At 39.2% G+C, this 24,302-nt stretch overlaps 1 protein-coding gene across 14 annotated transcripts in view; it reads right to left on the bottom strand.

The window, feature by feature from the left end:
- The window catches only part of KMT2C (lysine methyltransferase 2C), a 274,626-nt gene that overhangs the window by 97,635 nt on the left and 152,689 nt on the right, over positions 1-24,302 (bottom strand). For 13 of the 14 annotated variants that reach the window (XM_080665925.1, XM_080665931.1, XM_080665933.1 and 10 more), the window contains 6 exons: positions 24,057-24,171; positions 12,594-12,763; positions 11,984-12,138; positions 10,598-10,711; positions 8,569-8,646; positions 6,260-6,969 (listed from right to left, as the gene is read on the bottom strand). In XM_080665925.1, coding sequence (XP_080522051.1) covers positions 6,260-6,969; positions 8,569-8,646; positions 10,598-10,711; positions 11,984-12,138; positions 12,594-12,763; positions 24,057-24,171 — 1,342 coding nt within the window. The remainder of the gene's footprint in view (positions 1-6,259; positions 6,970-8,568; positions 8,647-10,597; positions 10,712-11,983; positions 12,139-12,593; positions 12,764-24,056; positions 24,172-24,302) is intronic. The other variant, XM_080665930.1, reaches the window with a different exon arrangement.

Here is a 24,302-nt window from a genome sequence, read left to right as displayed (position 1 = left end):
TCGCCTGCCTGCCTGATCGCCCCTAACCACTCGCCTGCCTGCCTGATCGCCCCTAACCACTTGCCTGCCTGCATGATCGCCCCTAACCACTCACCTGCCTGCCTGATCACCCCTAACCACTTGCCTGCCTGCCTGATTGCCCCTAACCACTTGCCTGCCTGCCTCATCACCCCTAACTGATCACCTACCTGCCTGATCACCCCTAACTGCCTCTGCCTCAGTCCCCGCCACTGCAGCTTTGTCTGGAAGGATGTCCAGAATGACATCCCGAAGGTCGTTCAAACTGTCCGGTCTAATTAGCATATTACACTTTTATTATTATAGATGATCTCCTCTTCCCTTGAACTACCACAGATGAGACCAAACTGGAATAGTGAAGGAAAAGTAAAGGGGGAAAGGGAGAAGGCTAGGCAGACTTTGATAACGGATAGCAACTAGCAAATTATAAGCCCAGAGAGAAACCAGGATTTAGGCAATCCGGCTTAAAAACTGGTTTAGTCTCCACCTTCCATAAGGAGCCCTGGGAAGAAATTCTTTGTTTCTAAATCCTGCCAGGCAAGTTCAAGCACTTGCCATCTTAACCATGAAGCTTCCTAGGCCACATGGGCCACATCCACCACTTTCACTCTCACAAAAATAGAACATGAAACTGACTTGTCACTTGAAACACTTATTTAAAAATGTTATCACAGTATACAAGCATTTTATAAAATTTCATGGTTCACAATAAAATTACTTAATGTAATGAAAAATAAGAAATCCAGTTCACAATGTAATAGGAACACAGTTTTGATCTAATAAAGAACTCTTTTTGGAACCCTACTACAATGAAGAAATTTCACCTTCTCTATGAGAAACTCTCAACAGATATATCAGTCTTAGAACTTAGAGAAATTCCTAAACTTTCCATATTGATGATGTTAGCAACAAAAAGTGGTGGAAAGGCAAAATCAAAACTAAAAATATTCTTAGAATTTAAGAGTAGTTTTTAAAATAAAATTTAAATATTAGTAAATATTTCAAGAAAACATTTTATAGCTTAAATAAAAACTCAATACTATCATGAAAGCAATTAGTAGATAAATGTCTAAAATAGATCCAGTTGTGTGATTACATTAAATATTTCCCTACAAAATAAGATGCTACAAACAGGGTAAATAACAGATGAGCTAAGGTGACTAATATCTCAGAATTCCCAAATTAGAATGCATTAAGTACAACTGTGGGATAAGAGAATAGAAACTGAAAAACACATTTGATAGAATGAAATAATTTTCCAACTTATTTTCCACCACTGATTAAGGAGCATTTCTTGTAGTGTTATGTTTAATGCATAAAAATAATAAAAACAATGACTGACACAGTTCTGTAATTCAGGATTCCACTAACAGGGTTAAGGTGAAATAACTCTCAGAGGCTGTGTTTTATGTTTAAAAATCTCCTCAGACGATTAAAATATACTTTAAGGGCAATAACCACTTTTCTATACCTACAAAAACATTGAAAAATTGAATAACAAAGTATATATGAATGAATAACTTCAATAAAGGATGACAGAAAAACCAACTGGTTCATTGGGACAATCAGTATGAAACCAAGTCCAATTTGCTGCCTGTCATTGCGGCCAATAATTTCTTTTTTTAAAAAAAATATTTTTTATTGATATTTTACAGAGAGGAAGGGAGAGGGATAGAGAGCTAGAAACATTGATGAGAGAGAAACATCGATCAGCTGCCTCCTGCACTCCTCCCACTGGGGATGTGCCCACAACCAAGGTACATGCCCTTCACCGGAATCAAACCCAGGACCCTTCAGTCCGCAGGCCGACGCTCTATCCACTGAGCCAAACCGGTTTCGGCGCGCCCAATAATTTCCTTCTCCCACTACCTTATCAAGTCTAAATTTTTCCTTCTCATCTTTGTGAAATCCTGTGTCTGAAATGAGAAAGGAAACAACAACAAAAAAGAATGTTTTTCTATCTACAACCATCAAAAAAATTTATGTTACTACTCCTGGAGTTAGTAAGATTTGGAAGCATACATTAGCCATATATTTGAAACATCTCATGAAGAAAACATATTACTCACTAAATAACAGCTAAAATCTCCCACATAAAAGTCACAATATAAAACACTAAAGTTAAATTACTAACCTCTTCCAAAGGGAAAATGCCATTTGATAATGGACTCCCAATATTTGGGAAATCGATTCCATTCTGTGTCCCGACATCTGACTAAGATTAGTGACATATATACCCATACCCCAATATCACTACACACATACTCGTGTGTGTTATATATATGCACATTTATAAATGTCCTCATATATGTGTATATTGATGTGAATATGAGGTATATAGGTATATGAATTATATATTGACTAGTGGCCCGGAGCACGAAATTCATGCACGGGGAGGGGGGGTTTCCCTCACCCCAGCCTGCACCCTCTCCAATCGGGGACCCCTTGGGGGATGTCCGACTGCCGGTTTAGACCCGATTCCACAGGGATTGGGCCTAAACCGGCAATCGGACATCCCTCTCGCAATCTGGGACTGCTGGCTCCCAACCACTCACCTGCCTGCCTGCCTGATCGCCCCTAACTGCCTCTGCCTGCCTGATCACCCCTAACCCCTCTGCCTGCCTGCCTGATTGCCCCTAACCCCTCTGCCTGCCTGCCTAATCGCCCCTGCCTCTGCCTGCCTGCCTGATCGCCCCTAACTGCCCTCCCCTGCCAGCCTGATCTCACACCCAACTGCCCTCCCCTGCCGACCTGATCTCGCCCCCAATGGCCCTCCCCTGCTGGCCTGATCTCGCCCCCAACTGCCCTCTCTGTCTCGGCCTCCACCACCATGGCTTTGTCAGGAAGGAAGTCGGACGTCTGAAAGATGTTCAGTCAACCCGGTCTAATTAGCATATTACCCTTTTATTAGTATAGATTGATTATATAGGATAGGATTGCTTAAATTGGCGGGGGGGGGGAGCCTTTTTCAGCAGGAGGAGATGCTCTTGGCAGACAAAAATACATAATCCCTATATCTGGACTATATCAGCCATATGCACTATACTGCCAAACCGGTCACTAAAAAATTGGACCACTTTCTTACACCTTACACCAAACAGCTGTTGCCCTTAAAACCCCTCCTCAGCTCCCACCTTAGGTTCTGCCTTCGCAGTTCACCCAGATTAGGCTCTGATTGGTCGGTTTCTATGCCAGTCAGCGTTTCCGGGCCTATCTCCAGGCCTGATCAGAGAGGCGGGGCTAATCAGCAGCCCCTGCGGAGGCCTGGAGAGAAAGAGGCGCGGCTGCTGGCCAGGCCCAGAGAGAAAGAGAGAGGCAAGGACTGATCAACAGCTGCCACGGAGGCTACAGTAGATCAGACGCTGCTTCTCTCTCCAGGCCTCTCTCTGGGCCTGATCCACAGCCCCTTCGGCAGTCAGTGCTGGGTCGCCATGGCAACCCAGCACTGACTGCACAACTGACTTCTGGTCCATCGAGACTTCGGTCGTTTTGGACATTACGGACCCTGGGTTTTTATATATTAGGATAATCTATGTTGAAAATACAGAGTGACTTGTTGCTACAACAAATGGTTTTGTTATCTGTTTTAAAATGAGTCCCGTGAGCAATTGGAGGAAGTATAATATTCCTACTTCAGTCCCTAAAAATAGTGAGAGTAGCCCACCCGGTGTGGCTCAGTGATTGAGCATCAACCCATGAACTAACAGGTCACCAGTTCAATTCCTGGTCAGTGCACATACCCAGGTTGCATACCCAGTAGGAGGCATGCAAGAGGCAGCCAATTGATGATTCTCATCATTCATGTTACTATCTCTCCCTCTCCCTTCCTCTCTGAAATCAATTAATATATATATATTTTTATACATATTATATATGTTATTTTTTAAATAGTGAAAGCATAGCAAAATCTTTGGTTTATCAATTTTAAATTCATTTAGTATTTCTTTTAATTTCATCAGTAATTCTGGAACTGAAATTTTCACATTAAAATGCTTTGCTGTGCATTGTGCATTAAGGTAGCCACTAGTCGTAAGGCTATGAAGCACTTCTAATGAAGTTAGTCTAAAACCAGAGCTAGAATACTGAGCCTGAAAAGTGAATGGAAAATATCTCATTAATAATTTTTATGTAGATTAAAAGCTAAAATATACTGGGTTTATAAAACCTTAAAGGTTACCTCACCTGCTTCTTTTTATTGGGACTACTCAAAAAATTGAATTTAGACTAAGGCTTGAATATTTCTATTGCACAGCACACACTTACCCTTCCACTGTAACTCCAGAAAACATTTGATCATCCAATCAATAACTGTCACATCAATTTACAACTTATAGATTTTCTTGGTGTCTCATCAAAGAATTCATTTAATTTCTAAGTGAATTCTTGGGAAAGTTCATGTACTCTTAGGAAATGGTTAAGGTAAATAAAGATTTGACCACTATAAAACAGAATTTTAATTGGTGAAACACAATTCTATCATTAGGATGGCATTCACTATACTGGTCAAGACCACAGAACTGATGACATTTAACAAAATATGGAAATGACACTGATATTAACAATAAAATTTTAAAAATATGGAAACCAAAGAATCTTGCTTATATCACAACAACGGCTATGACAATCCATCTAATTTTATAGCCAGTCTCCACTGCCAAGAGTATGCAAAATAAGCACTAAATAAAATAAATTCATGTGATAGAATAATGGACTTCCAGTATAAGGCTGTACACATTCCTGTTCATGTACACATGATCCCAGTACCTAAGCAATGATTTAAAAAATGAAAGTGCTACCTTGTTCTATGCAAGACATCTCTGCACAAGTTTGGCAGTGTATTACAGAGCTAGAATTCAGCAATGGAGGCTGTTTGCTGCCCAACCACAACCAATACAAGGGAGAGGTAAAACATGGCCAATGAAACACTCATGAGATTAGCAGCAAATTATGAAGCGGTAGTGAGATTAATAAGAGGCAAGACACTACCAGACTGGGGGGTAAAAAGAGGACACAGGAGAAGCAATAGCAAATATGGGGACATGGCTCATGTAAAACGGGATAAACCTGGAAAAAAAGAACACACACACACACACACACACACACACACACACACACACAATTTCAGAACATAAGTCAACAGAAAAATAATCCTAATGGTTTCTCAGTTGGAACTGAAGTCTAATTAAGGAGAAATACTGTATTTATTTTATTTATGAATAAAGAATGTAAAGAATTTACATTCTTAAAGAATGTAAATTATCTGGACCAAAATTAAATGTGAGAATCAAATTTCCATTGCTAAGATCTTTACAGAGCCAAAATTACATAATTACTATATAACTATTAAAGAAATAAAAAGGACAAGAAAATAAGAGAAGACTAAGGAACAGGAAAACTGGTTTGAGAATAAAAATCTCTCTTGGTTCATAACTGCAACATGCCGTATTTACAGAATAAAAATATATCTGGACTTTATTTAGAGGAGACTAATTCTCACATTAAAATACAATTTTATTTTGCTACTGATCTTATAATTCCAAAATAAATGACCAAGATACCATTCCTATAAAAAGCCAAAATTTTGATCAATTTAAGTCATGAGACTTGAAAATTCAAATTATCATTTTGACTAAACACTTCTGCATTATTTGATATCTGGCCATTTTATAAAAACTTAAGAAAGTAGGACTTTTGTAGAATAAATCAATCTTAGATATGGTGTCTTCACTTTGCATGTAGTTTAGCTTAAGTGCCACTTAAAAAGAACTGGAACTTACCCTCTAGAGCTAGAGCCCACATTACATAAAACAATTTCAGAAGGAGCTCCCTTCACTTCCTAAAGATCAACAATACAATTCTAAGATTTTTCCATGAAACCACTGATGTAAGTCCTAAGTTGAAATGTCAGCTGCACTATACCCAAAACTTTACTGTTTCTTTTAAAGGGCTCTATTGTAAGCGCAAACTAGGACTTTAAAAAAAACTTAAGTGTTTTATATTAGAAGCTGTAATCAAATAGGTTACATTTATATATTGCATATCAGTTGAAATTCCAAATAAGATCACTTCAAGTTTACTCCTTCATTAACAGCATTTTTTTTAAATGGCCAATATACCTGTTAACACTACATTAAGTTCAACCTGAAGGCAAAAAATATTGCCCTCCAAAGCCACACATACACCTTTTTGTTTTATAGAAATGCTCCAACATGGTTTATCAACATCATTAAAATCACCCTACCTGTTTAGAACGAGGTCTACCAGGAGAAAATTTTCTTTTGGTAATAGCTGGTTTACCCATGCCAATTTTTGGAGTGACTGAAAAGTAAGTGGTTGGCAGGATATTTCCAACAGAAGCACTGAGCGCTGAAGGGTAACTGTGCAGCATGTCGTGGGAAGGCAAGTCGGAGGAGCAAGGTGGAGAGGAAGACACATGGGCCTTGCTAATGTCCACTGCCGATGGAAAAGATAACTCGGTCTCAGACAGTAATTTTATAGATTTGTCTTGGCATAAACCATCCTTCACACAACTCTCAACTGCAGGAGTCGTTTCAAAGTCCATGAAGACAGTGGAAGATTCAGAACTAACTTTCTTTTCCATTTCTTCTTGTACCCTTTCTGCAGCTAACAGTTCCATAGCGCATACAGTACTTTCCTCACAGGGGGACACCAAGGTTTCTGGTGGAACAGTGACGGAGTCGAGGATTGAATTTGGAGGCCTGGACTCCTCAGTGGATGCCACCATTTTAGGTTCCTCTAACAACTGCAGCTCCTCTTGTGCAGTGGCTGGGTGTGCAAGGATGCTGACGTTTCCCATCACATCCATTTTGTTTTCATTTTGATCTTCATCACAAGTATGCATCACTTTAGAAGACATTTCCACTTTTTCATTATCAACTGCATGAGAAATCTGATTTTCCAATTCAGGATGCATTTTCTCTTGAGATGATTCTGTAAAAGTTGAAATATTTATGTTAATGTACACATGAATTTTTAAATTTCTAACTAGGAGTAGTTGTAAGACATGAATGTCTTATATGTCTGTAGCTTTGTGGCTTAAAAATAATAGGCTTGAGCAGAATTAATTGCAGATCAGACCAGAAAACCTACAAAAACATTACATTAAATAGAATCCCCAAGGTGTAAGGTATTTCTGGTAAGAATATTAAAATAGAATTTCTATTACATGTATAGGTGTTTTATAAATTGAGCACTTACAAAACTATTTAAAACTTTGTAGGTGAAGTTATACTCGTTTAACAACTAGGAAATGAAGTTCAGTGATGTATGTAAGGTCTCCAAGTTAAAGTGAAGACTAGTCTAGAATATAAGGCTATTCTGCAACAGCAGGCAACCAGATGTAAACAAAGCTCTGTAGACTCAAATGTGTAATGACCACAGACAGAAAAGATTTTGCTCAGCTGTACCTGCTAACCTACTCAAGGCATGTGTTAATAAACATAATTAGATGTCAGAAATATCTCTAGTTATTGACTAGTAAATTTTAAATCGGGGAATAGTGTTGGACCATTAACCCAATCTTACTTAATAGTAATTTTAGTGGTCCAATCAACATGAGCCCTAAGTGCCCTATCAAGTAAGACCACTGACAATAAAAAGCACTTAGTATTTCAAATACCATCATGGTACTTTCTAAGTTCCATTAACAGAGAAACTAATTCCTCCTTTATGATTTACTATGGTAACTGAAATTTATCTACATCCTTTTATCAAAATGAAATCTCACTTCTCATTTCCAGTTTATTGGAAGACTATAGTTGAGAATAAAGAAACATTAACAAATCTGATTGTACCTTTTTAAAGTATTTTTTAATATATTTTTATTGATTTCAGAGCAGAAGAAAGAGGGAGAGAGGGACAGAAACATCAATGAGAATCACTGATTGGCTGCCTCTGCATGCACCCCATTGTGGATCAAGCCCACAACGTGGGCATGTGCCCTTGACCAGAATCAAACCCAGGATCCTTCAGTCCGCAGGCCAACGCTCTATCCATTAAGCAAAACCAGCCAAGGCTGTACTTAATATTTTTAAACACAAAAAATGCTTCAAAAATACTTAATACAAAATTAAGCACACGTGAAGAGTAAATGCTTAAGGGTTTAAAACCAGACGTAGCATCATTTGAGTGACTCAAATGAAAAACCTTATCGTAATGCTATAGGAAGCCTAAGTCATATGCTAACAGAAGACCGACAGCCTCAAGTCACACTGGCAAAGAGGAGCCTATATGTAACACACGTATAGACCACAAGTATATTCCTACTGTTCTATGCTAGGAAGTATTAAGATAGAAATATAAACACACAGTTCAATTATAGTCAGCTAGTTTTATACAATGATTTTAACTTGCCTATGAAATGAACACTTGATTTAGCAATTCTTTTTAGAGAATGTAAGCAGTAGTAAATAATTATTTGGGATGATTAATTTTAAAAGTCAATAGACAATGACCAATCTGTATAAAAACCATAAAGGCATGGTTATGGTTGTAATGGGATCAAATAGACCATAGGAACATGCCGCTTACCAGAAGTGAGAAGCCCATGTGTGTCCAGACCTTCTGGCAGATTGCTCTTCTGCTGTTCTCCAGCATGGATCAGAACTGCTGTGAATAACACAAGCATGGAATCTCCAGCAAGGAGTCCAATTTCCCAAACCCTGCTTTTTCCAAGTAACTTAACATTTTTATCCTATTGCCAAATGCCAATTTCCAATATAAGCACAAAACACCATACTATATTTCTTAGTAAGCAGGGTGTGAAGATGGGTATGAAAGAGAATAAGGATTCTGAATATGCACTACAGGGGGCGGGGGGGGGGGGGGGGAGTCCCCCAGCCCAGCCTGCACCCTCTCCAATCTGGGACCCCTTGAGGGATGTCCGGCTGCCCGTTTGGGCCCTCCAAGATCGGGCCTAAACGGGCAGCCAGACACCCCTCTCACAATCCAGGACTGCTGGCTCCCAATTACTCACCTGCCTGCCTTCCTGATTGCCCCTAACTGCTTCTGCCTGCCAGCCTGATCACCCCCTAACCACTCCCCTTACAGCCTGATTGATGCCTAACTGCTCCTCTGCCAGCCTGATTGGCCCTAACTGCCCTCCCCTGCAGGCCTGGTCACCCCTAACTATCCTCCCTGCAGGCCTGGTCACCCCTAACTGCCCTCCCCTGCAGGCCTGATCCCTCCCAACTGCCCTCCCCTGCTGGCCATCTTGTTGCGGCCATCTTGTGTCCACATGGGGCAGCCATCTTGTGTGCTGGAGTGATGGTCAATTTGCAAATTACTCTTTTATTAGAATAGAGGCCTGGTGCATGGGTGGGGGCCAGCTGGTTTGCCCTGAAGGGTGTCCTGGATCAGGGTAGGGGTTCCCTTGGGGCGTAGGGCGGCCTGGGCGAGGGGCCTGTGGTGGTTTGCAAGCTGGCCACGCCTCCCAGGGACCCAAATGGAGGCCCTGGGATCTGGGATTTATTTATCTTCTATAATTGAAACTTTATAGCCTTGAGCGGAGGCCTGGGCCGGCCAGGGTGTGCAGGAAGCTTGGCTTCCTCCATTGCAGGGGAAACCCAAGCCTCCTGCTCGCTCCATGGCTGCAGCCATCTTGGTTGGATTAATTTGCATGCTCGCTCCTGATTGGCTGGTGGGCATGGTTTGTGGGTGTAGTGGAGGTATGGTCAATTTGCATATTACTTTTATTAGATTAGATAGGATGAGACTTATTGTTATAGCCTTTTGTCTTATTTATTGACTTTACATACCTTTTAATAAGTTGTTAAATATAGTTAATCTCAAAAAAAATCTCAATAATTACATTCAATCTATAAAATACACAATTTTACATAAACTACCACAAACTATCAAATGAGCCCAAGATTTAAGTGTAAGAAGTAGTTTTTCCCTCAATCTGGTCTCATTAATTTCAGATCCTCAAGTACATTAATATTATCAATTTTGCAAAAAGCTTAATTGATATAACTAAAACACCCAAGAGGATTGCTAAGATGACCTAAAATAAATTTTTCATTATCTCAGCATGGAATATCTCACAATCAGGAACAGTTCTAGTTAGCAATTAACAAGTATAACTCAGAAGTAGAAAATAACGAATTACTTTTTTGGGTTTTTATTACAAACTACAAGCCCAATGCACGAAATTCGTGCAAGGGGCTTTCCCTCCCTCTTGCCCCCCCGCCTGCCGCCCCGCCCCCGCGGCTTCATACGGAAGGTTGTCGGGAAGGATGTCCAGTCTAATTAGCATATAATTCTTTTATTATTATAGATTACTTTTTAATGAAAATCAATTGATCCCTGAACAAAGAATGTATTTGTGATTAATTCTAGATTACAACTCAACTACTTATATATCCGTATCCTTTCCCCTATTGATTTCTGTCTAAGGTTATTTTACTAAAAGCTCCTCTCTAAACAGTTTCCTAAGCAGTATGTATGTCTTGGCTAATTTTTATTTAGGATACTAAAATTTCAGCAGACATTCACATATTCACTGTATACACATTTTCTCCAGAATACAGACTATATCCATTATGGAAAACACTCTTACCATCTGGAACAATTCCAGGTGTAGACTCTTGACTGCTGGCATCTTTATTAACTGCTTGCTCTAGAAACACCACAGGGTCTTCAGAGCCTTCAACTTCCATTTCATTGTTATAATCTTAACAGAAATTTATTTATTCTTTAGCTCAGAATGACTTTTTCTGTTTTTGTTTTTGTTGTTAACTAAGTTAACAGTTACTATGTTGCTTTATTGAGGGTAAATTATCACCAAAAATATCATAAACTCTTCTTCATATTTTACTATTTGAACCCAATATATATTTATATATTTTAAAACATGGAAAGTAGCCTGGCCAGCATGGCTCAGTGGTTGAGCATCAACCAATGAACCAGGAAGTCACAGTTCAATTCCTGGTCAGAGCATATGCCAGGGTTGTGGGCTTGATCCCCAGTTTTGAGGCGTGCAGGAGGCAGCCAATCAATGATTCTCTCCCATCATTGATGTTTCTATCTCTCTTCCCCTCTTCCCTCTCTCTGAAATCAATAAAAAATATATTTTGAAAAGATAAATAAACAAAATAAAAACATTGATAGCATAATGAATTAAGAGGTAACTGGTGCCCAGCTGGTGTGGCTCAGTGGTTGAGCATCAAACCATGAACCAAGAGGCCGAGGTTTGATTCTGGTCAGGTCACATGCCTGGGTTGTGGGCTTGATCCCCAGTAGGGGGTGTGAACGAGGCAGCCAATCAATAATTCTTTCTCATTTTTATCCCTCTCTACCTCTCCCTTCCTCTCTCTGAAATCAATGAAAAAAAAAACAAAAAAACTGACATTTTATTATTTTAAAAGGATACTCCACAACTGTATACTGATGCATACAGGAATAATATGAGTAATTAAGATGCATCTATTTAATCCCTTTGCAGATAATAACAGAGACTTTTATAGAGGTTGTCACGCAAACTGATGAAAATGAAAAACAATGGCAAGAAGGTCTGTTTCTTCACCATCTAAGAATCTTGTAATAATATTTGTAGCTAACAACAGTACACTACTAAAATACCTGAGCAAAATTTGGGACTCTAGAAGTGAAAATTAACATTTAAGAACGAAATTATAAAACTAAAACTTGTTTAGGGTGAAATAACCCAGATTTTGAAGCGCAAATTAAGTTCTATTATCAAATCTGGAGGAACCTGCACTGTTGGCTCAAAGATATGCTTGGAGTAAAGCACAACAGTCCTGGATTCGAACATCAGGAGAACAATTGTGAGAAGCTAGATGAGATGTCAGCCATCAGACTCAAGTATCAGGGTCACATGTGTATTTAAAGGCTGAGAAATTAAGAATAAGATGGGACCTGGCACACAGAAGTCACTCATTATTACTAAAGCAGTATATTGGTGGCTGGCTGGGGCCAAGTGTACCTGCAGTGATGTCGGCCATCTCCACACCATCACCTGGCTGCAACGCATCCATCTCGGCTGCTGCTAAGTGCTTGCAATATGTGCAGATATACTCTTCTTTGAACTGAGAATCCAGTTCCTGATCCAATGGTTTGTCACATTCTAAGTGAATCCACCTGCAGTGATAAATATTTTTAAATAAAATGTTCTATTTTAAAGTCAAGCTCATAACGTAGGGCGAAGAGAAATAATTGCTGAAAAACTGGGCAAAGGAGAGGTTGAGGATGAGAGAGAGAGAGGTTACAGGGGTTGGCAACTGGGGAAGGTCCTATTTAAGGAATGGGCATTTCTGCATGTCATGAGAGGTGCTGACATACTTTTACTTCCATATTGTCAAACTATTTCCTCTTCAATTCCCCCTCTTAATGCTCATTTCTGGTCTTGTCTTATCTTTTGCCCATTCAGTTCCTTACGCCTTTCAGATTCATAAAAATGTGACTTAACTTCACCTACAGCAGCACTCAGTACTAAAAGGAACATTAGAGTGATAAAGCTCAAAGCACAGATACAGGCAGAGAACGATCACATAGAGGAACTAACAAAACACTTCCATGGGCAAATGTCTTCTTACCTTTTGCACATATTACAGTGAAGCATGTCTTTCTGCAGTTCTGGGTTGTAGCACTTCCCGCAGAAAGGACACAAGTTGTCCTGCTGCTGGTAACAACTGTCACACACCAGACAATTGTGGTGCCACTGAGAGCTAGAGCGTGTGCCACACTCTACACATATTCTGCAATTCTAAACGCCAGGAGAAATGAAAACAAAACCAGGGTGTTATGCATATGTATTACAGTCCTTGTATAAACCATTTTGAACTCAATGAAACATTTATAGATAATACATTAAGCTTTCATTTTCATGATGCTAATTTAGGGTATATATTTTTGAAAAAGCAATTTGTTTTGAGCCTCTGATAAGACATCACTCAATTTGAGCTAAAACCTCCAAGAAAATGTAAATAGAGGATGGAGACATCCAAGTAAACATAAATAAGAAGGGGGGAAAGCCCAAGAGCTACTCAAACTTAAAAAAAAAAAAAAAAAAAAAAAAGAGCATATTCCAGAATCAGGAAGTAGCTTGTGTGGAATACGTCTGCTAAATCCCCACTGCAGAATGCAAGCTGGTGCTGCTAGGGTGCTCCATTTGCTATGGGGAGCTTAGACAAGGATTCGCACTAAAGAAGTATCACCACCCATTCCAAATGACTTGGTGTCTCAAATTGTGGAAATAATCACTCCACATCAAAATCCAACTATGGCTTCTTGTATTTTCTGAACAGAATGGCACTATTCTTTTCAAACTAGAGCTTTTTACGAAGTGCCAGCCTGCAAAGGCCAACCCAAACCCTCCTTTGTGCCTGTGAGTTAGTCTGCCTTAAAGTCCTGGGCGCAAGACTGCGGAGCTCTCATTACCTTCCATGGCTTTCTGATCTAAAACACCAACAAAAGGAGCTGTATCTTTTTGAGTTGCTGGGCTGACATGAAAAGACTTGCTCACCAAAAATGAAAAACTAGCACGAGCCATAAATCTGCTGAAGTCTTACAGGTATCATATGAATGCACTAATATTAATGCAAAAATCCTGAATAATATTACAAATAGACTCCAGTAGCAAATAGGAAAATAATAAGCCACATCCAAGTGGATTTTATGCAAGGATGGTGAAATGCAAGGACGGTTAAATATTAGAAATCCACCTGGCAGGTGTGGCTCAAGTTTCTTGAGCATCATCCCATGCACCAAGAGGTCGTCGGTTGATTCCTGGTAAGGACACATACCCAGGTTGTGGGCTCAAACCCTGGTAGGTGGCATGCAGGAGGCAGCCAACTGATGTTTCTCTCATCAATGTTTCTGTCTGTCTCTCTCCTTCTCCCTTCCTATCTCTCTCTCTCTCTCTCTCTCTCTCTCTCTCTCTTCTCTCTCTCTTAAAAAACAAACAAAAAACAATAAAAGCATATTTTTTAAAAAGAAAACCTATTAATAAAATTTAACACATTCTTAGGTCTGAAAAGAATAATTTCAATGGATTCTGAAAAGCCTTTGGAAAAAAATCCAAAACCCATTCCTAATTAAAGAACTCTTAAGAAAATAAAAATGGATGGGTATTTCCTTAATGTGATACACATACATACGTCAACTCTAAAGCCAACATTTTATTTAACTGGGGAACCCTAGAGGTATTCCCACTGAAGCAAGGATGTCTACTATATATCCACTACCATTTAACATGATTCTGAAGTCAATGTAAACATTGAAACAAAAGCCAAGGCAGAGTAATAAGAAGAAATAAAACTGTATTGTAGATGTCAAGATAATATACTTTGAAAATTCTAGAGAACTGATCACAAATTCAATAAAAGAACTTAAAAAAGTAGCATGATATAAAACAAGCAATTAAAAAATCAAAAGAATACACACATAAATAACCAGTAAAAAGGTATAATAAATGAGAAAAATCTCACTTATAACAGCAACAAAATGGATAAAATATTTAAGAATGAACTAAAGAAATGCCTAAAACCTATACAAAGAGAATTACAAGCACTATTAGAAGACGCTGAACTAGACCTGCACAAATGCAAAGACATACCTGTTCATGGTTAGGATGTCTTATCATCAAGATGTCATTTCTCCCCTAAATCAATTAAAAATTTTAAAGTGATCCCAATAAAAACTCCAATGATGTTTTTATGTAGTTAGATCTAAGTTGACATAGAGTTCATAAGGAAAAATAAACAAAAGAACAGCCAGGAAATACATGAAATTAAAAAGTTCTGAGGGGGACCAATACTTCCTCCACATACTGCAAAGCCTCTAGAATTGGTAACAGAAAGATCCATGAAACAGACTAGCAATTCCAAAAATAAACCCCAACCCAATCTAGAACTCCAATCTGGAATCTCAAGTGGATGGGGCAAAGAGAGTCTTTTTAATGTCTGGTTCGTGGGCAACTGTACCAGTGGTCGGCAAACTGCGGCTCACGAGCCACATGCGGCTCTTTGGCCCCTTGAGTGTGGCTCTTCCACAAAATACCACGGCCTGGGCAAGTCTATTTTGAAGAAGTGGCGTTAGAAGTTTAAGTTTAAAAAATTTGGCTCTCAAAAGAAATTTCAATCATTGTACTGTTGATATTTGGCTCTGTTGACTAATGAGTTTGCCGACCACTGGTATAGCCAACTGGAAAATGATACTTCAAATCATACACAAGCAGCAACTCCAAATGGACTAGAGCTAAAAGTAAAAAATAAAGTGATGCAAAAACTGGAAGAAAATATGAACTCTTCACCCTAGCTGGTTTTGTTCAGTGGTTAGAGCGTTGGCCCACAAACTAAAGGGTCTCGGGTTCAATTCTGGTCAAGGAACGTACCTTGGTTGCAGGCTCAATCCCTAGCTCCAGTCAGAGCATGTGTAGGAGGCAACCAATCGATGTGTCTCTCTCACATTGATGTTTCTCTCTCTGTGTGTCTCTCTTTCTCCCTTCCACTCTCTCTAAAAATCTATGGGAAAAATAACCTCGGTGAGGATTAACAACAACAACAAAAAGAACTCTTCTATAAGCTCAGTGTAAGGAAGGACAATTCTAACTCAAAAAATCCAGAAGTAATAGAAAATTGATAAATCTGGCTATATTGTGTGGCAAAAAATAACATAAGCAAAGTCAGAAGGGAAATTTACTGACTGGAAGGAAATATTTGCAACATATAACATAGATAAAGGCCTTATATTCCCAATATATAAAGAACACTTAAATTGGAGGGTAAAAACAAAAATAAAAATCTTCAAGGATAACAGGCAACACTCATATAGAAGGTAAAAATTACCCTTACACACATAAAAAATTATCAACTTCACTCAAAAGAGAAATGAAAATTAAACTACATTGAGATACCATTTTTCACCATAAAATGGGCAAAAATTCAAAAGCTGAACATGACACTCTTGTTGGCCAGGCTATAGAAAAAGTTGTTCTTTCACACATTACTTTCCTGGTGGTAATGTGAACTGCCATTAGCCCCTGGGGAAGGAATTTGACATTATCTCTGTCAATTCCTTGAGCATTCACCCCGAGCCAGTAATCCCACTTCTAGGAATTTGTCCTAGAAATCTTCTCTCAAAAATTCAAAAAACCTTAAACACAAAGTTACTGCCTTTCAGAACCATTTGTTATGTAAATATGGAAAACTGCCTAATATCCAAGCATAGGCCATTGAATAAACTATGGTGCAGATAAAAAGTGGGGGAGGGGAAGAAAGAGGGAAATCTATCAACTGATAAATGACTTGCACACTTTTTTTAAGTGAAAAAAGCAACATGCAAAAGAGCACATATAATATGCTGCCTTCGGTATAAAGTGAAAATAATGTATCTGCTTATCATTATAAAAATAATGCAGGAAGGGCAAATCAGAAAGCAAGCTAGTAAATGTGGTGGAAGTGGTTCAGGAGTAAATGACAATTCTGAGTAGAACTTTTGAAGGCGTGCTAGTATTCTATATACTTTTAAAAATGGAAATCGTAAGAAAAGGGGCATAAAATCTATCACTGAAAGCAAACTGAAGGTTTCTTTGTTGCATTGACCAACTGAGTAAATGTGTGGGTGTTGGTGGAACTCAGGATTCTTACTACAGAAGAACAGACATGCAAGAATGGGAGAAGGCAAAAACCTCAGTAGGAAGGATAGGCGCTGGAGTTATTGGAGTATATTCATTATTTATAAATTATGTGAGTATAAAATTATATTTATGTGTGTACATGTATTTGTACATATGTATTTGAAGTGCCCACATGCATTAATTCCTGACCCATCTGCTGAAAGGGCAAACCTAGTGCCCATTTTCCACTACAGGCTCCTGACCTAGAGGAGATGGCTGATTCCAGGGCTTGGGCAGGGGAAGTGTAAGAGGAACTTGAACATCTTGTTAGCCAAAATGTTAAGGAGCTGCTCACAAGGACATGGGACCCAGTTGGAAGAGGCTGCCAAGGGGAAATATGGGACAATCTGAGCACAAAACAAATTAGCTACAATTAATTAACTAAAGCATTATTTTACACATAAAGGGTAAAAACTGCATCAGGCAATGGGTCCTAAAATCTTGGCGGAAATTTTGATGAGGAGCAGGGTATTCACATGATCTTAAGTGTCTCCTCACAAGGCTTTATTCGATACATGGGAGAAAAGAAAACCGGGGAGAAATCTGCTGGCAGCTTGACCAGATTATCAGATTGACATCACCTATGAGGAGAAATGAGCGTGAGGTGCACAGGCTGTGATACCCGAGAAGGGCACTCATCATCTTTGCAGTATTTGGGCCAAGAACTCCTAACTCTACATAATCATGAGGAAATACAGGCAAAGACAAAATGATGAAAGTTCTATTTGGGAAAAACAAACAGGTATGTGGGAGAAAACTATTCTTCAGAAATGTCAACCTCAAAAACACAAAGAAGAGCTTGGGAAATTTTCCAGATTAAAGGAATCAAAAGAGACATGACAACTAAATAGGATACCTAACCCAGACTAGATCTTGGACCCTGCTTGGGAAGGGAGAAAATGTTATATGGGACCTTAGATTAAGTGACAAATTGAAACATGGATGGTAGATTGGATGAAAATACTACACTGATGTAAATGTATGAAGTAGGTAACAGTGTTGATTATGTAAGACTATCCCTTTTATTAGGAAATACACACTTAAGTATTTAGGGGTAAAGGAAGCACAGTGTATGTAACTTACCCTCAAATGGTTCAGGCAAAAAAATATTGGGGGGAGGAGTGTTGGTAAGGAGGGAGAAGAAAGCAAGCTAGTAAATGTGGTGGAAGTGGTTCAGGAGTAAATGACAATTCTGAGGAGAACTTTTGAAGGCATGCTAATATTCTATATACTTTTAAAAATGGAAATCGTAAGAAAAGGGGCATAAAATCTATCACTGAAAGCAAACTGAAGGTTTCTTTGTTGCACTGATCAACTGACGATGTTACTGAAACCCCAATCATAGGTGAATCTAGATAAATGGCACATGGGTCTTTTTATTTTTCAAACTTTTAAAGTTTGAAATTATTTTCCAATAAAAGTTTTTTTAAATGTATAATATACCAACACGCAAGCATTCTTGAAAGAGAAACAGGGAAAAGAAAGCTACCTGACAATGACTGGTCTACAGCAAAGTTCCTGACAAGATCACCCACACTCCAGCGAGCAGCCTCACTGCCCTGAAGGCCCCGTGAAGGCCCCAGTGTCTCCAGTCTCCACTATGCACAGTGTTGGGCAGGTACGAAGCCTTCAAATGTTAAATTCTGACTAAAGATCATAGAGATGCATGGAAGAACTTAACAGGAGAGGATCATTCTTCAGACTGCTCAGAGGATAAGCCTTCCTACTACAAAAAACTCCATGCAGATTCCGTGGGTACCTGGATACTCATTTTAGGCATTACGCTCGCCACTTTATAGGCACATCTCCCTAAATCCAACACCCCTGTGAGCTAAGTCCTATTAACATTCTCTACATGAGGAAAACTGGCTCAGGAAAGTCGAATAATTGCCCCAAATCCTGCATTTAGTAACCAGAAAAGCTGATATTTGACACACCAACCTAACCTCTTATCCACATTATAATAACTCCATAGAACAGATTTTTTTCTTTTAAACACAACAATCCAATCCGATTCCCAGCACAGTTATAAATGATTCTGTCACTGAGAAAGAGACTAGCAGAATATGACAGAGAGCAAATTAGTAAGAGACCAGGACAAAGGGAATCTGAGAACAACCTTGGGAAGTAAACCTGAAATTCTGAAGACATTTTCCAAGATAATGAAAACCATGACAAAGAAGATAATGAAGTAAGAGCAGGAAACAAAATTATCTAGATGTTAAATAGTATTAAAGAGAATATAAAGAAGGTAGTTTTTTTAAAGGCAAAGTTAACCAACACTTCTCTAGACCTGAAGACCAAAAGCTACACTAATTAGTGTAGAACCACAGATGCATCCTGGAAGCAAATACAAAGAAATGAGAACAACAACAAAAAGATCCTAACTCTTTTAAGCACAAAGAAAGGATTATAGCTAGGTAGCTTAAAAAAGAAAGAAAAAATAAAAACTTTTCTTCTGTGATAAGCTGGAAAAACTCTTGGGGGGGGGGGGGGGAGAAGAGGAGGGAGTTTCCCAAGTATAAAAAAAGGGCCCTAGCTGGTTTGGCTCAGTGGATAGAGCGTCGGCCCACAGACTGAAGGGTCCAAGGTTCGATTCCGGTCAAGGGCATGTACCTTGGTTGCGGGCACATCCCCAGTAGGGAGTGTGCAGGAGGCAGCTGATCGATGTTTCTCTCTCATCGATGTTTCTGACTCTCTATCCCTCTCCCTTCCTCTCTGTAAAAAATCAATAAAATATATTTTAAAAAAAAAAAAAGAAAAGAAAAAGGAAAAGGTGTAACAAAATTATACCAAACCAAATTCTTGTGGCAGTCTGAAGACAACAGTATTCTTTCAGATATAGTATTTCAAAAAATTTACAATTCTCTTTTAGAGGAGAACAACAAGGATGCCAGAGGATTAGAGGTGAAATGAGACTGAAATTTAGAGAGATTATGTGTGTGTGTGTGTGTGTGTGTGTGTGTACACACACACACACACACATTTTATTTGTTTGCAAAGAAAAAGTGACAAAGTTTATATTAGTCTGAGTTAACCAAGATAAAAAGAGAGAAAAAGAAAGAATTCTCAAAGGAAACTGAGAGAAGAAAAACAGTACTTTCAACATTGTAACTTAACATTCATAAAATAAGATTCTGAATTGCAAATCATTGCAGGAAATAGAACTAGTTTGTCTTAAAATAGTCAAGCATCTCAATCACAACCATTAATCTCAAATAGTTAGCTCTATTAAACCTTTCAGAAGAAACATTTAAAATTACAACAAAGGGTCCAAAATAAAAAATAAAAAAGATGTGAAAAGATCATTCAATTGGTAAACTAAAACCCCCTGTGGCCATATTGTCAAGCAAAGTATCTGGTGAAAAATACAAGTGTTACACAGGATACACAGGCAGTTTTACATTGATAAAAGGCATAATATATGTATCAACAATGGCCTGACCTACTTGCTCAATAACAGCCACAAAATAAGTTTCTTAAAAGAAAAAGTAAAATACAAGTAGAAATTGATATGAAAAAGGATAGAGGTCAATTTTATATACATCCTTATATGCTGTTGAATCAGCTAACAAAAAAATAAGGACTGAGATGAAATTAAAAACAAATACTACACCTTAAAGAAGTCTCTATTTCAAGTATCAAAATATTTGCCAAAAAACGCACACTGGTTGATTAAATACAATTAGGGCAGAAATGAACATGCTTAAAGCACAACCTAAAAAATAAATTAGGTCAAATGTATATAAATACAGATAAGGTTAAAAATATAACGACTTTGGGGACAACTAAAACTATAACTAAAAGTAAATTTATAGTTACATATCCTTTTCCTTTGAAAAATCGAAGAAAACAAATTACGATTCAACTTCCTAGTTGAGAGCAGTAAGAAGGCAAGCAGAGGCGCGGTGGCGAAGATCAAGTGTGAACGTACGCATCTGTCCGACGGCAGGTTTTCCTTCGACGGTGATCCAGCCGGAGAGAACCAACCGCACCACCTCGTCCAGCAAACGCCAGGGACCGGAATCGCCGACGGGCGGCCACAGCTCCGACCCTCAGCAGACCTCAGCCCCTCCCTCCCCGGCGGGCACACACAGGGCAGTTAAATGGAGACGACCCCTCCCTCCCCTCCAGTGCCCACCCACGAAACTCCCCGCCCGCCACCCACGGCCAGAGAACCAGGTGAGTTGCTGCCAGGCCCAGGCGCCGATCCTCACCTGGCCCGGGGGTGCGGCGCAAGTGTTTGGCTCGCTCTGCGCCTCCTCCCATTCCCTCTCCCGCACTCCATCCCGGGATTCTCCCGGCGGGCTCGTCCCCCTAGACAGGACCCCCCGCCCCCGGAGGCCTAAATGCCCCTACCCCTACCCTCTGGGCCAGCGCCTCGCTCCCTCCCTCAGGCCTCCACACTTTTCCATCTCCGGAAGCCGCCTCCGCCTGGAAGCCGCCTCCGCCTGGAAGCCGCCTCCGCCTGGAAGCCGCCTCCGCCTGGAAGCCGCCTCCGCCTGGAAGCCGCCTCCGCCTGGAAGCCGCCTCCGCCTGGAAGCCGCCTCCGCCTGGAAGCCGCCTCCGCCTGGAAGCCTCGGATCCAGGGACCACCTCGGCCACCCAGCCACCCCACTGGCGGAAGGGAAACCTACACACGCCAGTCGGCGAATGTAAGGACCAGGACAGGGGTCCAGAAACGCATTTCTGAGTACATAGGACAAGAATGGGAAGCTGCAGAGAGCCCACAAATGTACTCTTGGAGAGCTATGTGTTTTCTGAGAACTTCAAGTTTTTCAGGGAAATGCTACCCTAAATAATAAAATATTAACTGGCCTGCAAGATGCTGCAGTGCAGGTCTTAATACCTGCATTTAGCACTTGTGTGCTGTCAGAGAGAAAGAGGCAAGATTTGACCCAATAAAATCGCGGTACAAAGGCGGAGATGCTTGGCGGTCACCGGTACCTGCACTGCAGCCCTCACCTGAAGATCCACAGAATAGCAGAGGATTCTATCTCCATTCACAGCACGTGGCAACAGTAACACCCGCAAACAGCACGCCAGTAACTCACAATGAGGAACTGCTGTTCCATATTTAAGCAACCACTGGATAGGTACCCACCATGGTGCACCTGTGAACGAAACTTCTCAGAGCTACCCAGTGACACTTGATTACATCTAAAGCTCAAGGGCTGCCTGCTGGCGGTCTCAGGTCTCATTTCTCTGAATCAGGAAACACGGCCATCACATATCAATACTATTTTTATAGAAATACCTATACAAAAGGCATTCTCAGTACCAACATTACTAAAGCCAAAGAAACCTAATGTGCTGAACTGGACCTGAGATAGTATGTCTACTAAACCGAGACTTGGCTGTTTTGTTTCAATGCAAAACTATTTGTTATATTAAATGAATACTTACTCTATAAATTCTATTTAGTTTTATTTTTAAAGTCATTGTAATTCCTGTAGGTAAAAGAAGTTGATTCCTAGCTTCGTGTCTGTTCTATAAAATTAAGATTATAATTTTTAAAGCTCTCAGCATGAGGGGAGTGCAGACACTCAGTATCCAGGTTTTTACCATCTACATCAAAGTACAACATGAAAATGAGACTCAGCAATATTTCTTAATTCTAGAGAGCAAAGCCCTGCTACTCAGTACAGTATGACAGCCCAGGGAGATGGATAATGTGCAGGATGAAACATTACACTGACATTACAGGAGACCTGAGTTCTAGTTCCTATTCTGCCTTTACAAAACAGTAAACGTGGACAATTTAGGCTCTCACCGGCTCCTAATCCAGAATTTATTAAACTATACAGATTTCCAAAGAAGCATGTGAACTACTTTTATGATTGATTTAGCCTAGAGAACATTCAAAGAAAGGTCACAGTAAATATCTTTGTAAATATCTCCTAAACGGGGGGGGGGGGGGGGGGGGGGGGGGGAAGCAGTCAGTTGAGAATTAAAGGTGGGCACACAGTGGAATATACAAATCTTATATCGTAGAAAAATGTACACTTGAAACCTATATGATCCTATTAACCAATGTCTCCCTAATAAATTTAATTTAAAAAAATTAATGGAAAGGAGTTATTCTTACCTTCTACTTTATTAAATATTTTGTGCTTCCATGAACAAATAATTTGTTTATCTGATACTATACTAACTCTCCCCATAAATAGAGTTGTCAGCCAACCTATAGGTTTATGGAGACAGAACCTCAGGAAGCTTAAAGAGACCAGCATGGAACACTCAGGGTCATAAAGATGCAAATACCAAAACAGATGGAAGAACAGAGAATCACTGAGTCAAAGAATATCCAGAAAGAATTAAAAATAACTGCAGAAAGACTGATTGTGTTAAATGGAAATGATTTGACTGAATGTGTTATGTATGATCAATAATGATGTGTACTATGCAATACAAAGCATAGTATCTTAAGTGATGAAAAAATGGAAAAAAAATGTCTATAGATCTTGTCTAACACTTAAAATCCAAGGGAAACTTTAAACAACACCGAAAAAAATTAAGATCTAAGTCAATCATCACTTACTAAAACCACCACGGGGGAGGCACAATATGCATATACATATGCATATATAATGATTCTAAATATTTAATACAAGTGTTACATACATACATACATATATGTACATATGAAAATGACTGTAAAACCACCTAGAAACTTCCCTATAGAAATTTAATGTATTTTATCTCTGGATTTTAAGTTTTAAAAATATATCTCTGTTTCAGTATCCTCATATGGGGATACTACCTATTTCAGACTTTCTGGGAGGATTAAACATAAATCATTTAAAAAAATTTAAGCCATAAATACCTATATGTATTGACAGATTCAGCAGCATTTTATAACAGTCTGAAATTGTAAACAACCCCAATGTTCACCAACAAGCAATTCAATAAACAAATCGAGGTATCTCCACTACTTGGCAACTATATGGGTAAATCTCAAAATAATTATACTGAGTTTAAAAGCCAGAACAAAAAAGAGATTATATACTATATAATGTTCTTTATATAAAACTCTGGAAAATGCAAACTAATGTACAGTGAAAGAAAGATTGCCTGGAAGATAAGGGTGGTGACTGGTGAACAGCTAGAGGGACTCACAGGGGCACCAGAAAACTTTTAAGGGAGATGAATATGTTCATTATCTTGAAGGTGATAATGGTTTCATAAGGGTATATATGTGTCAAATTGTAGACTTTAAATATGTACAGTTTGTTGTATATCAATTATGCATCAATAGAGCTGTTTATTTTAAAGCTGATGGCAGTGTATATAAATTTGCATAAGTATCCGGTTTGTCTGCTCTATGTATTTAAAAAACATACAGATGCTGATATTTTTCTTAAAAAAATAAACAACTTACTTTGCATTTCCAGCCATTGGTTGGTACTGATTTCATAACTGGTTGAAGACAAAAAGTATGATACCCTTTGTCACACGTATCACACACTAGCATCTTGCTATCTTCTCCCGATTGTCTAAAAAATAAGATAGCATTAATGATGCCTGACCTTTAAACTTATGTTTATAACATAAGTAATCATCTAAAGAATCAACTCTGGGATTGCCCAGTTCATAAACACCTCAGTGTCTGTTTTGTCCATGTGCA

The sequence above is a fragment of the Plecotus auritus genome, assembly GCF_963455305.1.
Source record: "Plecotus auritus genome assembly, chromosome: 4".
In the NCBI taxonomy this organism is placed as follows: domain Eukaryota; kingdom Metazoa; phylum Chordata; class Mammalia; order Chiroptera; family Vespertilionidae; genus Plecotus; species Plecotus auritus.
This window is presented reverse-complemented; position numbering and strand designations above follow the sequence as displayed.